Source organism: Loxodonta africana, chromosome 2, assembly GCF_030014295.1.
Source record: "Loxodonta africana isolate mLoxAfr1 chromosome 2, mLoxAfr1.hap2, whole genome shotgun sequence".
Classification (NCBI taxonomy): domain Eukaryota; kingdom Metazoa; phylum Chordata; class Mammalia; order Proboscidea; family Elephantidae; genus Loxodonta; species Loxodonta africana.
In genome coordinates, this window is record NC_087343.1 from 226572960 (window position 1) to 226588416 (window position 15457).

Here is a 15457-nt window from a genome sequence, read left to right on the forward strand (position 1 = left end):
ACAACATATATTTTGGGGTGATATAATTCAATTCATAAGATTCACCTGAGGCAATTATAAGCTTTTCAAAGCCTGCAAATTATTTTCCATCTTGTAGATTAAAATGACATAAATTATTTCAGAGCTATGAGGTAAGGACCCACTAACGTTGTTTTCTGAGACAAGCACGAGAGTAAAGGACAACAACCAGGCTGCCCCCTGCAAAAGAAAGCACATTTCACAGAGCTCACTTTGATTTACTGACTTTTAGGGGAATAAAGTGTTAGAGAACAAATACTGCAAGGGCAACACTCAGGGTCTAAAGCTGACCACTGAGGTGCCAAGGCTGGCTCCTCAGAGGATACCTGACAGTTTCTGCCTCCCCCCAGCCATCCCTGCCTGCCAGGGGGAGTTAAATCTCGGGTTCTTAATAGCAGTCATTTATACTGCCGGGGGCGTCTGAGATATGCTCGTTCAGTGCTTCATCACTGAACTCATGTGAAAAATGGCTCTCCTTCACTTTTCATTTCTGGATCTAGACCACAAAGATGATGACACCCCTGCATAGTGGCAGTAGGAGGAAGGTCCCAGCATGCTAACAGCCAGGTGTGTCCGGGGAAACTAACCACCTGCCCAACGGCTTGTTCCTGGCTCTCTGTCTGCACGTCACTCCCTGGCAGCAGACACTGGGAAAGCAGACTATTTCCACCACTGTGCTTCTCTTTACCAAGTTTGTCACAGCATGTGGACAGAATGTCTCAAACATAATACATGTTATAAAGCTTTATATGATGGAGATTATAAATCCATTAACCTGTATACTTAAACCTGAACTGAATTATTAAGGGTCGATTATTCCACAGAAATCATAGCCACCTGCTCAGGGGCAGATTATCCAATAGGCAAGGTAAGCATGGTGCTCACCTTGCTTACAAGGTCATCTGTAGTGAACAATTTCACATGGGTTTCTTTGACATGGTAAAACCCATGTGAAATTGTTTACTACAGATCAGTAAGTAAACACAAGTAAGCCTGTGCTTACCATGCTTACTGAGTCATCTGCCCATCAGGGATTGTAAATTTGAAAGGAGGCTTTGGTTCTGTAGGAAGGTGCTGTGGGGTTGGGAGAAAGATGCTAGCCATACCTAGGAGCAGAATCTCTGATGTAGTGAAAAAACGTGAAGTTGTTCACTACAGACGATCTGGTAAGCAAGGGAAGCACCACGCTTACCTCACCTATCGGATAATCCACACCTCAGACGAGAAAGCCTCCATCCACACTTCTGCTTCCAGGGAGGCATCCCCCACCCTGGTATACAGAGCACCCAGCAGGTATGTGCGGTGAATTAGGGCCCCAGTCAGAGCACAGGCGCGTCTCATTTCTCCCATCAGGAGCCCAGCAAAAGCTTCTTGCAATGCCCACCATCCCCTCAACATACGGCAGTGCCACCGTGCCAGCCTGCCAGCACAATCCTCCCACAGTCCCCCAGCCCCCACAGAGGAGCTTCAGAGGGCCTAACACACCACGCGGTGCACCCAGCCTTGTTCTGAATCCCTCAGTCATGGATGAAGCCTCCCTCATGACCCTGGCTGCTAGCCTAACACGTCTCCTTCCAGGACTGAAGGAGCACTTGCTGCATGAGGTCACCATGCCAGGCCCAATGGGGAAGGCAACAAAAATGGATGAGGCAAGGTTACTGCTCACAGGATCCTAATACCCTAGTCTGAAAGGGGACACGGAATACAGTAAGTTGTGATTCAGGGCAAAGTGCCCTCAAATGCCTGTCCTTTTGGCCTCAAGCACAGTAGGCAGCGGTCTCACTCAACCCCGACCACACGTTTTGCCTCAGCACGGGCCCCACCTCAGCGCCATTAAACAGCCTCTTTGGGGACGGACCCAGGCACCCATTGGTTTTTCTTTTGCTTTGCTCCAAGTGCCCTGCTGGTTTCAATGTAAAGAACCAATGCTGGGAAGGGACAAAGGAGGAAAAGGAGAGATGCTTTTCATTTTCATTTGGAGAATCATAGTAGTAGCTAGCAAATACAGGTTTCTGCCATATAATTATTTTCATGACTTAAAAAAAAAAAAACAGTTGCCACTGAGCAGACCCCCATTCGCGGCGACCCGTGTGTGGCAGAGCAGAACCACGCTCCGCAGGGTCTGCGATGGATGATTTCTCAGAGGTGGAACACCAGACCTTTCTTCTGAAACGCGTGTGGGAGCAGGCACACCTCCACCCTTCAGGTTAGCAGCACGTGTGTTAACCACGTGCACTACCCAGGGACTCCAATCTTAGTGCAGGGTGATGAAGATAACACGGAATTTCTAACACACAGTGGACTATCACTCAGCCATAAGGAGAAAGGAAGCTCCAAAACATGTCATGACGTGGACGAACCTTGAAGACAGCGTGCTGAGTGAAATAAGTCAGATACAAAAGGACAAATAGTGTACGATTCCGCTTGTATGAAGTATCTACAATAGGCAAGAGAGACAAAAGCTTAGGGGTTACCAAGGACATGGGGACGGGGTGAAGGGAAGTTATTGCTGAAGGGGTACGGCGTTTCTGTCAAGGAATGAAAAACCTTTGGAAACGAACGGTGGCGACGTTTGCACAGCACGGTGAATGTAATTAATGTCACTGAACTGCACACTTAAAAACAGTGAAAATAGCAAACGTCTTGTTATATTTTACCACAATAAAAATATGTATACATCCACACAGTCGAGTATGCAAGCGTTCACAGCAGCACATGAAATAGCAGAGTTGAAACGATCCAAACATCCATCACGTAGTTAATGGACAAACAAGAAGTGATAATATCCATACAACGGAACTCTCTGGAGCTTGGATCAAACTCAAAAACATTCTGCTAAGTGAAAGGAGTGAGACACAAAAGATTATATGCTTTCTGATTCCACTTACATGAACTGTCCAGGAAAGGTAAATATACAGTCAGAAAGCATATTAACGGTTACCAGGGGCTGAGGGTGGACATGGAGACTGACCGGCAATGGGCATGAAGGACCTTTTTGAAGACATTCTAAACTTGGTTTGTAGTGATGGTTCTACAATTCTAGAGAGTTACTGAAATCATTGGCTTGTGCTTAAAACAAGTAACACTTATGGTCTGTAAAGTGTATCTCAAAAAAGCTACTTTTAAAATGTACATCAGGGGAAGACGTATCACGCCACAGCAGGGTATCTCAGCCCCAGCACTACCGACGCGTGGGCCAGCTAATTCCGTGCGGGGACTATCCTGTGCACTGCAGAAGGTTGCTTAGCAGCATTCCTGGCCTCTACCCACCAGGGCTTCCAACCAGTTAGTTCCATTCAAACCCCTGCTGAAAATTTGCCTTTGCACCCCAGCTATACGGAATCCACTCGACAGCACCAGGTATACTGAATAAGGAAACCCTGGCGGCGTAGTGGTTAAGTGCTACGGCTGCTAACCATAAGGGTCAGCAGTTCAAAACCGCCAGGTGCTCCTTGGAAACTATGGGGCAGTTCTACTCTGAACTATAGGGTCGCTATGAGTCGGAATCGACTCGACAGCAACGGGTTTGGTTTTTATACTGAATAAGGCTCTGCAATTTAACCAGATCCCCAGGTGAGTCTTCCACATAATAGATTCTGAGAACCCCTGCTCTACTTAGCTGTTCTCAGAATTGGTCCCTAACCAGCAGCATTAGCATCGCCTGGGAACTTGTTAGAAATGCAAATTCTCAGCAGAGTTTGAAGCCCTGCTGCCCAGTGGATGCCAGCAGCACAGTCCCTCCATTGTGAGAACCGAAAGTGTCTCCAGACATTGCCAAATGTCCCTTGGTGAGCAAAACTGTCCCCAGTTAAAAACCACTGGTTTAGACCTAATGTTCTAAAAAAAAAAAAAAAGTTCTAGATTTCCTTTTTTCACTTAATAATAGTGTCCTTGGGTGATACGAGTGGTTGATATGCTTAGCTGCTAACCAAAAGGTTGGAGGTTTGAGTTCACCCAGTGGCACCTCGGAAAAAAGGCCTGGCGATCTACCTCTGAGAAATTCACCACTGAAAACCCTGTGGAGCACAGCTCTACTCTGACATACACGGGGTCGCCATGAGTCGGAGCTGACCCCATAGCAACTGGTTTTGTTTTGTTCCCCACTTAATAATACATTGTGGACATCTTTCCACGTCAGTATGTAGATTTTACCTACATCTTTTTTAGAGCTACGGAGCCCTGGTGGCACAGTGGTTATGAGAGCAGACTGCCAACCAAAAGGTCAGCAGTTAAATCTGCCGGCCACTCCCTGGAAGCCCTATAGAACAGTTCTACCCTGTCTTCTGAGTCGCTATGAATCGGAAACAACTCGAAGGGCTGCATGGCATCCCACTGTATGGAAAAAAGGATGTTCCATTAATTATGCTCGGCAATGATGTTTCCAACTTTTTATTACAACAAATGCTGCAATAAATTTTCTCCTATGTAGCTCTTACAACATTTTTGTTAAAGAAATTCCTAGGATTGGGAATACTAGATCAAAGAATACCAATTATAAACGATTATTTTCGTATCTCAGGTTTACTTTAACAGCGTACCATATTGACAAGAGACACTGCGACACTCTTCTGTAAACTAGAAAGCCTGATATAAAGGGTGGTTACTGCAATCATAACCTTTGCACCTAGCGTAAGCCAAGCAATGTGGTAGGAGGAGAAGCAACAGCCTGGGAGTCCTATAGCTGATGTTGTAAACCAACTGAAGAACCTTGGGAAAATCACCTCACCACCAGGCCTCCAAGGCTCCATCAGTAACATGTGGGCTGGGGTCAATCGAGGGTCCCCAGCCATTCAGTAAGAGGAGGGTCCTTCTCATGTCGCCTCTGCCTCAAGAGCCCACTGGTCTGGAAAGGTGATAGCAGTTAGGCCATGGACCAGGCCAGGAGGTCACCAACACCAGACACTTCAAGCACGCTGAGGCAGGACGGAATGGGATAGCAAGCCTCCAAGGGACTTCCCACCTTTTCCAGCCACTGCCAGTGAACAGCTGTCCTTCACTGCAGGGCTCTTTCCATTCCACAGAAACGCTCCAATCCTACCGTGTGTCTGCTAACTCTGCCGTGAAGGACCACAGCTCAGCAACTGAGTGGCAACAAGCTGACTCAGAGGCATGGGCTGCGGAGCTGGAGAGACCTCAGCCATCTGTCTAAGAGGATGCTGAGCCTCTGTATTTCTGATCTGCGTAAGAGAAGGTAAGAGGGCAGTAGCCAGCCCAAGATCATAAGGCCATGCCAGCAGCACATGCTTGGGCAGCCCCCAGCCCAGAGTCTGACCCTGTGCAGCAATTACAGCCCTTCATCCTGGGTCCCATGCTTACACTCCACTGTGGAAGCTCGGCAAAGACTTAGTTTTCACTGGTTCTGTACCAATCTCTGGCTCCATACAACAGGCTATGTTGCTGGAAAGAGCTGTGTGAAAACTCCACTTTCAATTAGAGATGCCAGCTGCAGTGACCTTCTTATTTAATTCTTGTCCCACTCATTAATTTGTCACATTCCCCATCCTTCTGCCTTACCCCCATCCCTTCACGGTAAAATATAGGGTCGCCCACAGCACACCTGCATCCCCAAGCACTCAGCATTTGTTGCCTGATTATCTGAAAAGATGTTTTCTTCACTGCACAGCCCAAAAGAGATGAAGGCCTTGCAGGCAAGCACCACTGCAAAGGCAACTATGATAGCATCACACTCCAAGAAAATTATACAACCATGGTTTTTAGAAACACTAGGGTATGAAGGAAACCATTAAAGACTAAAACAGACAGAAAAAACCCTATTGCTAAGACAGTGAAAAACTCAGCCAGCTGTCTGCCAAAATAGCAGGGTAGGACAAATCAAGGGGAGGACAGTTAATTCCTTAATAGATGTTTTAAGTACATTTATAAACGGGCTCTTATTTGTGAAAGGATCTGGAACATGACCAAAACCCACAAGCTCACCAGATCTGGCAGCAGGGGAATTCCAGACTCACGCAAAAGCCTAACTCAAATATAAAACTGCTGTTCCTAAAAGGAGCTCGAATTACTTTTTAAGACAGGTCTTCAAAATATTGGTTTAATTTTATGCTGTTTATATAAAATTAGTAATAGTGTGTGTCACTGTATCCTTTCATCGTACTTATTCAATCTCTATGCTGAGCAAATAACCTAAGAAACTAGACTATATGAAGAAGAACATGGCATCAGGATAGGAGGAAAACTCACCGACAACCTGCAATATGCAGATGACACAATCTTGGTTACTGAAAGCCAAGAGAATTTGAAGCACTAACTGCTGAGGATCAAAAACTAAAGCCTTCAGTATGGATTACACCTCACCATAAAGAAACAAAAATCTTCACAACGGGACCAATAAGCAACACCATGATAAACGGAGAAAATACTGAAGTTGTCAAGAATTTTATTTCACTGGATCCACAATCAACACACATGGAAGCAGCAGTCAAGTTGGCTCCAAAAGACCTCTCTGAAGTGTTACAGGCAAAGGTGTCACTGAGGACTAGGGTGCGCCTGACCCAAGCCATGGTGTTTTCAATCACCTCATACGCATGCAAAAGCTGGACACTGATAAGTAGGACCAGAGAAAAACTGATGCGTGTGAATTATGTATTTGAATTATAAACCACGGGCTGCCAGAAGAATGAACAAGTATGTCTTAGAAGAAGCACAACCAGAACGCTCCTTAGACGTGAGGATGGCAAGACTTCGTCTCACGAACTTTGGACATGTTGTCAGGAGGGATCGGTCCCTGGAGAAGGACATCATGCTTGGTAGAGGGTCAGTGAAAAAGAGGAAGACCCTCAACGAGATGGACTGACACAGTGGCTCCAACAGTGGGTTCAGACAGCGCAACGACTGTGAGGATGGCGCAGGACTGGACAGCGTTTTGTTCTGTTGTATATTGGGTCACTATGAGTTGGGACCAGCTTGACAGCACCTAACGACAATAGTAATTTTTAACAATGAACACTTTAAAAAAACATACTCCTGGAGGGCTAAACTGTCCCTTCACTGGGCTTCTAAAATCCTCTACTGTGGATATGTGCATGCCAAGCTCTTAAAATACGGGAAGTTTTCAGGGGCAAACCCTTGCACAATCCCCACAGACCTCTGCACTCAGAAAGGACTGCCAACACTTGGCTTACCTAATAGTGGGCTTGGTGCCCTGGTCGTATGTGAGTATGAATCTGTCTTAATACAAAAAGAATGTACGCGATCTATTAAGTGCAAAAAGCGGGTCACAAATCAGTTCCTGTAATATGATCTCGTGTTTCTTTAAAAACAAAAAGCTGTTACAACACAGGTGAGCAATACCAGCATCCACTAAACGTAGGACACCAGTGATTATGAGAGGCTCCATCAATTCTACCACTGCTTTTGAGGAGACAAAAGATGCAATACCACATGAGACACAAATATAGATTACAAACACGGCCCTATTCCAGAAATAACATGTATCATACCAAAAAAAAACAAACCCGTCGCCATCTCATAGCAACTACCATAGGTTCACGCAAATAGGGTCTTACAAATTATCAGGAAAAATAATGTACCCAAATGTTAGGTATCCTGTGCTTATCTGGATGGTGTTTATTGGTGATTTTTCTAAACCTTTTGCTTATCAAAAATACTCATTTTCACATATTAACCTCCACAGACAATATTTAGCAGCAATGATTTCTCAGACTGACATGTATATCGTTAACTAACAGGATATAAGCACTAGGCACTCAGAAAGGCTGATGATGTTTAAAACTACTTCCTCAAACCAGAGTTCACACTTGCTCCCATGCACAGAAGGAGTCACCCCCACTCACACTCTGGACTCCTCCTCCCTCCTGTCTGCCTCCTTGTGCCATGGCCAGCTCTAATCCAGTGTAACCCTGTTCCTGTTCCTCTCTACCTTCCCCACTGGAATTTAATGTGTCACCTGAAGCATCCCTTCCCCATCTCTGTCTTTTGTTCCTTTTCTGCTCAACACCTCCCCCCGCCTCCCTCCCCCCCCACCGCCCCACGCAGTCATGGGCCAGCCCCTCCCCACTGGAGCACTTCCCAGTCCAACAAAATGTAACACGAGAATTTTCGAGCTAGATGAAACAGCTCATTTTACTGAGCTTTCTAAATTTTACCTAACTGCACTTTGTTGAAGATACTGTTAGTTTAAAAATGTCCAAAAACTGTACATTCTAAGGTGGAAGGAAGAGAAACAAAGGGCCTGGATCACTGGGCCATAGGTCTCTAGAATCAGGGGTTCATTCTCTTCTCTTCGTTTCTCTTTCCAAGTAACACCACTGTAAGTTAGATATCATGAAATCCAGTTACAATCTTTCTAGAACGGCGCCAGGAACCACACTGCTAATCTTGCCAGTGGCACTAAGCCATGTCTCGGTGTTAGGGTTGATGGAAGGCCTAAAAGCCCAGACAGGGGAACAGAGAAAGGGAGAGGAAAGCGAGGAAGAAATGAATGGGAAGGGAAGGAGGACAGAAAGGAAAGAAAAAGCAGCAGTGGCCCAAATGTAGGTCAGGGCCAGTGCTGTGCTACCACACCGAGAGCAGACACCACATCCTGAAGGATCCTTTCCTCACTGTCAAACTTCAGCTCACAGAGACTTCTCAGAGCCAAAGCCACCATGCCACGTGAGGCTAAACCACCATGACCGCTGGCAATGGTTAAGTTCATGTGTCGACTTGGCTAGGCTACAGTTCCCAGTGCTTTGGCCAAACACTAGACTAGCTGCTGTTTCATACTACAATCCAATCCAATGCAATGTAATGTAATCGCCCTCCATAATGTAATGTAATATAATTTAATGTAATGTAATTAATCAGTCAGTTAAAAGAGAAGTTTCCTTAGGGTGTGTTCTGCCTTCAGGCTATAAATAGATATTTTAACAGAACTCTTTCTTCACTCTGTACTCTCTCCATCGTCTGACCTACGGATCATGGAATGTAATCCTACAGAACTCTCCAGCCTGCTGCCTGACCTACGAATTTTGGATTTGACAACCCCACAGTCATAGGAGCCAATTTTTGATGTAAATCTCTCTCTATATATGCGTGTATCTTTCATTGCTTCTGTTTCTCTAGAGAACTCTAAGACACCACACAACACTCAAAAATTATTTTAAAACTCTGCAGACAGATAATATTTACAACTAAACCTTCTATTGGTTGTAAGGTGACATTTTCATATTGCTTTCTGCTTTCAGATCAGCAGGCTAGAAAAGAGCTGAAAGGAGATGCATTTAGCCTTTTTTCTAATTGGCACTTATAAGCATACTCACAGTGCTAAATGCGACTCATAGGTCTAATTTCCAGTAAAGTCTCAAAAACGAGTAACACATATGATTAACTTACATGATCAAAGCCTCCCATTCAAAAAAATTCTCTTCATTCATGGGGCCTGCAGGGGAAGAAAAAAATTCCACAATATTTTCTTTAACTTTGGCAGTTAGAAGTAAACTATAAAGAGTTAGCATCAATACCCTACTTACCTGCCACAATTCCTTCCGGAGGATTCAGTGTTAATTCTGTAAAAATAAGAAGTGCAACCGTTACCAAACAGAGGGAATGTTATATTGGCATTTTAACAGAACATCTTTAAAACGTATACAAGACTATAAATCATATATTACACACATTAACAAATGAAAAATCTGTTTGCTCCAAGTAAATGCCTGTTCCAGTTATGTTTCGGATACACACTATGTGAATAATTCTTTATACCTGAGAGACACATAACTCTAGATTTATTAATCCTCTCATTTTACAAATGAAGAACAAAAGGAGTGACTGTCTTTCCAAAATATTACTGCTAGGTACTTTCACTAAAGCTCATAGATCTAACACAGTATATTATGTTTCAGTTGAATGGTATTTCCTGTGACTTTGAGAGTTGGGAAGACTTTCTGAATGTGGCAAACTAGAGATATAAACCAGAGCTGAGATTTCAAAAGTTTGATACTATTAAACATATCATTTTACAAGTTACATGTCGATGTTCAATACCATTCTACAAAACCTGTGAGCCTCCGCAGATGTGATATTGTAGAGTATCAGACTTCAGCAATGAAAATAATGAACATAATAAGAAATGAGTGCGCAGTATCATTTCTCAGCAGTTTAAGAAGACTAGTTGTTAAAACACTTGAGGCAGAGCACTGCCACTTAGAAGCTGCCATGAAGAAGTGTCATTTCAATTTTGGGGATCAGAGTTATTTGTTCTGTTTTTTAAAATCTGTTGGTATAGAAGGCTCCAAAATAAAACCAAGCCTGTGGATAAATTCTGCTGACAACTCTCAGAAATGAGACGAGAAAAAAAGCTACGGACTAGAGCGGCAGCCACGTAGGTGTAAGGGATCAAGCCAGAAATTCACTCCCTGTTGGGCAGGGTATAGGGAAATTAATAAAACAGGAAGCAAACACACCAAAGAGAAAATCAACAAAATCAAAAGTTGGTTCCTTGGAATGACTAAGAAAATTAATAAATCGCTACCAAGAATGACAAAGGAGAAAAAAAGGAAAGAAAAAGTACAAATAACCAATACCAGGAAAAAAGACGATATCACTACAGACGCTACAGACGTTAAAAAAGTAGTAAGAAGATATTTTGAACATCTTTATGCCAATAAATTTGACAAAGTAGTGAAAATTGACAGATTTCTAGAAAAATACAACTTACCAAAATAGATAAAAGAAGAAACACGGCCTCATAGTCCCGAAACTATCAAAGAAATTTAATTCTATCATTTCAAATCTTTCCACAAAGAAAATTTGGTCCAAAATGGCTTCAGAAAATTCTACCGAACACTTAAAGTGGAACGTAACACTTCTCATGAATGAAGTGGGATTGCTCCATTTTATAAGGCGAACGTAAATTTAATATCAAATCTAACATTACAAGAATGAAAATTTACAGGCCAGTATCACTCATGAACGCAGCTGCAAAAATTCTAAATTAATAGCAAACTGCATCTAGGGACACAGTACAAAAAAAAAAAAAAAAAACACGTCACAACCAAGTTGGGTTTATTCCTGGAATACGGTACTCATTTAACACCAGAACACAAACAAAAAAACAATGTAATTCATCACATTGGTAAAATAAGAAAAATCGTATGGTCATCTCAATTGATCAAAAAAAAAGTACTGGATAAAATTCAATCCATTTGCAATTTAAAAAAAAAAAGAGCTCTTGGAAAACTATGAATAGAAAGCAACTTCCTTCTCAGTATACAATGCCTATAGCAAACATCATTCAGGAGCGAAATGTCAATTGCTCTGAGACTGGAAGCAACAACAACGATATCAACAATCACTCCTATTTCAACACTGTACCTGAAATCTAGCAAGTCCACGGGGCAAGAAAAATAAAAGGCGTAAGATTAGACAGGAATAAATAAAACTGTCATTATTCACGGATGTTATGCTTATATAAAGTCCAAAAGAATTTAAGATAAATTATTAAAAGTACTCAGTTTGGTAAAGTTGTTCAATATGAAGTTTATATATATATATATACACAACTGAGCTGTATTTCTATATATCAGCAAATTAGAAAATGAAAGTCTGAAAAGGATACCAGTTATAATGAAAATGTGTAAAAAATGAATTGTTAAAAGATATGCAAGATCTCTGACAAAACAGAAAACTTATTTTAAAAAACATTACCTTAATAAATGGAGATTTTACCATATTCGTGTACTGTAAAAACTTAATATTATGAAGATGGGGCTCTGGTGGCACAGTGGTTAATAAATAGCTTGGCTGCTAACCAAAAGGTAGGCAGTTCGAATCCACCAGCCACTCCCTAGAAACCCTACAGGGCAGTTCTACTCTGTCCTATAGGGTCACTATGAGTCAGGATCGACTCGACGGCAGTGGGGTTGGTTTTCGTTGTTTTTATTATAAAGCTATCAATGCTCCTCAAATTGAATCTACAGATTCAATGCAACCAAGATTCCAACAGGTTTTCTTGTTTGAAATGGACAAGATGATTCTAAAAGCTATATGGAAATGCAAATAACCAAGAATAGTCAATCTAAGGGCTATCAACACTTATTACCAAGCTATAGTAATGAAGGCAGTATGATAATGGCACAAAGATAAATAGGCCAATGGAACAGAATAGAGAGAGCCAGACCCATGCAGACACAGATCCTCAATTTCCTGAGGGGAGCACTGCAGAACAGAGGCCAAAGGGCAGTCTTTTCCCCAATGGTACTAACTCACGATCACGACAGTAAAACTTTCTCCCACCTCATACCACATACAAGATTTGAACAGACCCTCCAACAAAGAAGATACACGGATGGCAAACATGCACATCTGAAGATGCTCAACACTGTGCATCTTAAGGGAAATGCAAATTAAAACCGCAATAGATATGGCTAAATATCATTATAAATGCAGGTATGCGCCACATGATGTCCATTTGGGCAATGTCTGACCGCATATACATCCATGGGGCAGGGGAGGAGGGGCTTGCTTGGAAGTGCACCAGGAGACGGGGCCAGCACTAAGGTTATGGCTTGATGGTCTCAGGGAACACCCAGCTCAATTGGCATAACATAGTTTATGAAGAAAATGTTCTACATTCTACTTTGGTGAGTAGCATCTGGGGTCTTAAAAGCTTGTGAGCAGCCATCTAAGATATTCCACTGATCTCACCCCATCTAGAGCAAAGGAGAATGAAGAAAACCAAAGACAAAAGAGAAAGATTAGTCCAGAGGACTAACAGGCCACAACTACCACGGCCTCCACCAGACTGAGTCCAGTACAACTAGATGGTGCTCACCCAGCTACCACCATTGACTGCTCTGACAGGGATCACAATAGGGGGTCCCGGACAAAAATGTAGAACAAAATTCTAACTCACGAAAAGTAAGACCTGACTTACTGGTCTGACACAGACTGGAGAAACCCCAAGAGCATGGCCCCCAGACATCCTTATACATCAGTAATGATGTCACTCCTGAGGTTCACCCTTTAGCCAAAGATTAGACAGGCCCATAAAACAAAACGAGACAAATGGACACACCAGCTCAGGGGCTAGGACAAGAAGGCAGGAGGGAACAGGAAAGCTGGTAATGGGGAACCCATGGTCAAGAAGGGGAAAGTGTTGACATTATTGTGGGGTTAGCAACCAATGTCACAAAACAATATGTGTATCAATTGTTTAATGAGAAACCTGTTTGCTTCTGGCTTGACTGCAGCCTTGGCTCTGGTCAGCAGGTGCCCTGCCTGCCACCCCCATGGGGCAGTGCCTGCTGGGAGGCACTGGGCTCTGCTCAGCTCTGTCCCTCGGGGCTTCCAATTCTGACTAGGCTCCCTGGGGCTGCTCAGCGAGCACCGCATGCCCAGAGGCAGCCAAATGCAGGTGCAAGTTTGCAAACCCCTGAGGCTCTGGGCACTCAGGGAGAGCCCAAGTAGCTTGCGCAGGGGTTACTCTGATGTATGTATATCAAATACATACAAACATATATACTACACATAACATGGTGTTGACACAACGTCCGCATCACGTAACATCCTAGTTCACAGAACGTATCACGGACGTTACGCGATGCATACCTTTATCTTTACTTAGTCACAACATCTAAAATCAGAAAGACTGGTAACAGGAAGTGCTGGCAGGTGGAGCGCCTGGGCCTCTCAAGTACCACTGGTGAGAATGCAAGACGGTGCAGGCCCTTTTGGAAAACAGTTTGAGAGTTTCTAATCAAGTTAAACATATGCCCCATGACAGACATATGAAAATGTTCACAGAAGCTTTATATATAATAGCCCCAAACTGAAAACAACCCAGAATCCATCAACTGGTAAATGAACTAATCTACTGATAAAATGAACATACCATGGAATACAAGTCAGCAATAAAAAAGAACAAACTACTGATACACAAAACAACATGGATGAGTCTCAAAAGCAGTAAGCTGCAAGAAGTCAGACACAAAAGACAACACATTGCACGATTCCATTTATATGAAATTCTAGAAATTACAAAACTATCGTAACAGAAAGCAAATCAAATGTTGTCCGAGGCCAGGGGGCACAAGGAAACTTCGGAGGTGAAATACTCTGTATCATGACTGTAATGATGGCTACACAATGGTACACATTTCCCAAAACTCAAAGAAATATATATTTGAAACTGGTAGATTTTATTGTAAATTTTTGGTAATTTTGATAAACTGGTAATTTTACCTCGATAAAGCTGACTCTTGTGATGGGGTTAATTTTATGTGGCAACTTGGCTAGGCTATGGTGTCCAGCTGTTTGGTCAAACACTAATCTAGCTGCTCGAGTGACATGTGACTAAATCAGCTGGCCTCAAGTAAAGGAGAACTCCCTCCATAATGTGAGTGAGCCTCATCCAATCAGTCGAAGGCCGTAAGAGCAAAAAGGGCTTTCTCCCTAGGGTGTGTTCTGTCTCTAGACAATAAGCAGACATTTTGTCAGAATTCGTTCACTCTTCTTGTCTTGCCACCTGACCTACAGATTTCGGGAAGTAAGACTGCAGAAAATCTCCAGCCTGTGGCCTGACCTAAAGACTTTGTATTTACCAGTCCCCCACAACTGCGTGAACCAATTCCTTAAAATCAATTAATCTCCATCTCTCTATTATGTTCTCTCTCACACTCCCTCCCTTTCTCTTTCTCTCCAAACACAGACACACAACTCTCTCTCTCACACACACGCATTTTACTATTTCTCTAGAGAACCCTAAGACACCATCACTCCAGGCAAATCAACTTTTATGTGAAGTACGATGTTTAGAAGACTGACAATGAGAAGTGCTGACAGAGATGTGGAGTGACAGGAATACTCAGCACTACTAGCAGGAGTATAAATTGGCACAACCACTTCGGAAAGAGTTGGGTATTATCTCCCATGACCCTGCAATTCCTCTTAGACGTATACTCACAGAAACGTGTCTACGTGTACACCCAAAGACATGCATAGGAATCTTCACAGAAACACTACTTGTAATAGGCAAAAAATGGAAATAACACAAATGTCTAGCAACAGAAGAGATAAATAAACTGAAAATAAATGGGCCTTAATTACACACAACTAAACAACGTTGTGCACAAGAATCCAGACATAAAAGAGCACACAGAATATAATTACATTTAAACCAAGTTATGAAACAGGCCAAGCTAAACTATAATGTTTAAGAATGCATCCTTTGGTGGAAAAACAAAGAAAAGCAAGGAAGTAACTCTCCTATAGTAAGGACAGTGGTTGCCTTTGTCAAGGGAAGGAGGAAGAAGCACAATAGGGTTTCTCACAAGCTGACACCATTCTTTCTCTTTACCTGGGTGGGGATGTTCTCTGTGATAATTCTCTGAGCTGGACATTTTTCCTACACTTTTCTATGTGTCAGTTATATTTCATGCTAATAAACAGCTTTAAAAGCTGCTACTACAGCAGTCCAGGC

The 15457-nt window shown here is 42.9% G+C and overlaps 1 protein-coding gene across 2 annotated transcripts in view; it reads right to left on the reverse strand.

The window, feature by feature from the left end:
- The window catches only part of UBE2G2 (ubiquitin conjugating enzyme E2 G2), a 47663-nt gene that overhangs the window by 15730 nt on the left and 16476 nt on the right, over positions 1-15457 (reverse strand). For both annotated transcript variants that reach the window (XM_064279557.1, XM_010598681.3), the window contains exons 2-3: positions 9510-9545; positions 9373-9418 (exon numbers count right to left, since the gene is read on the reverse strand). In XM_064279557.1, the coding sequence (XP_064135627.1) occupies positions 9373-9418; positions 9510-9545 (82 nt within the window). The remainder of the gene's footprint in view (positions 1-9372; positions 9419-9509; positions 9546-15457) is intronic.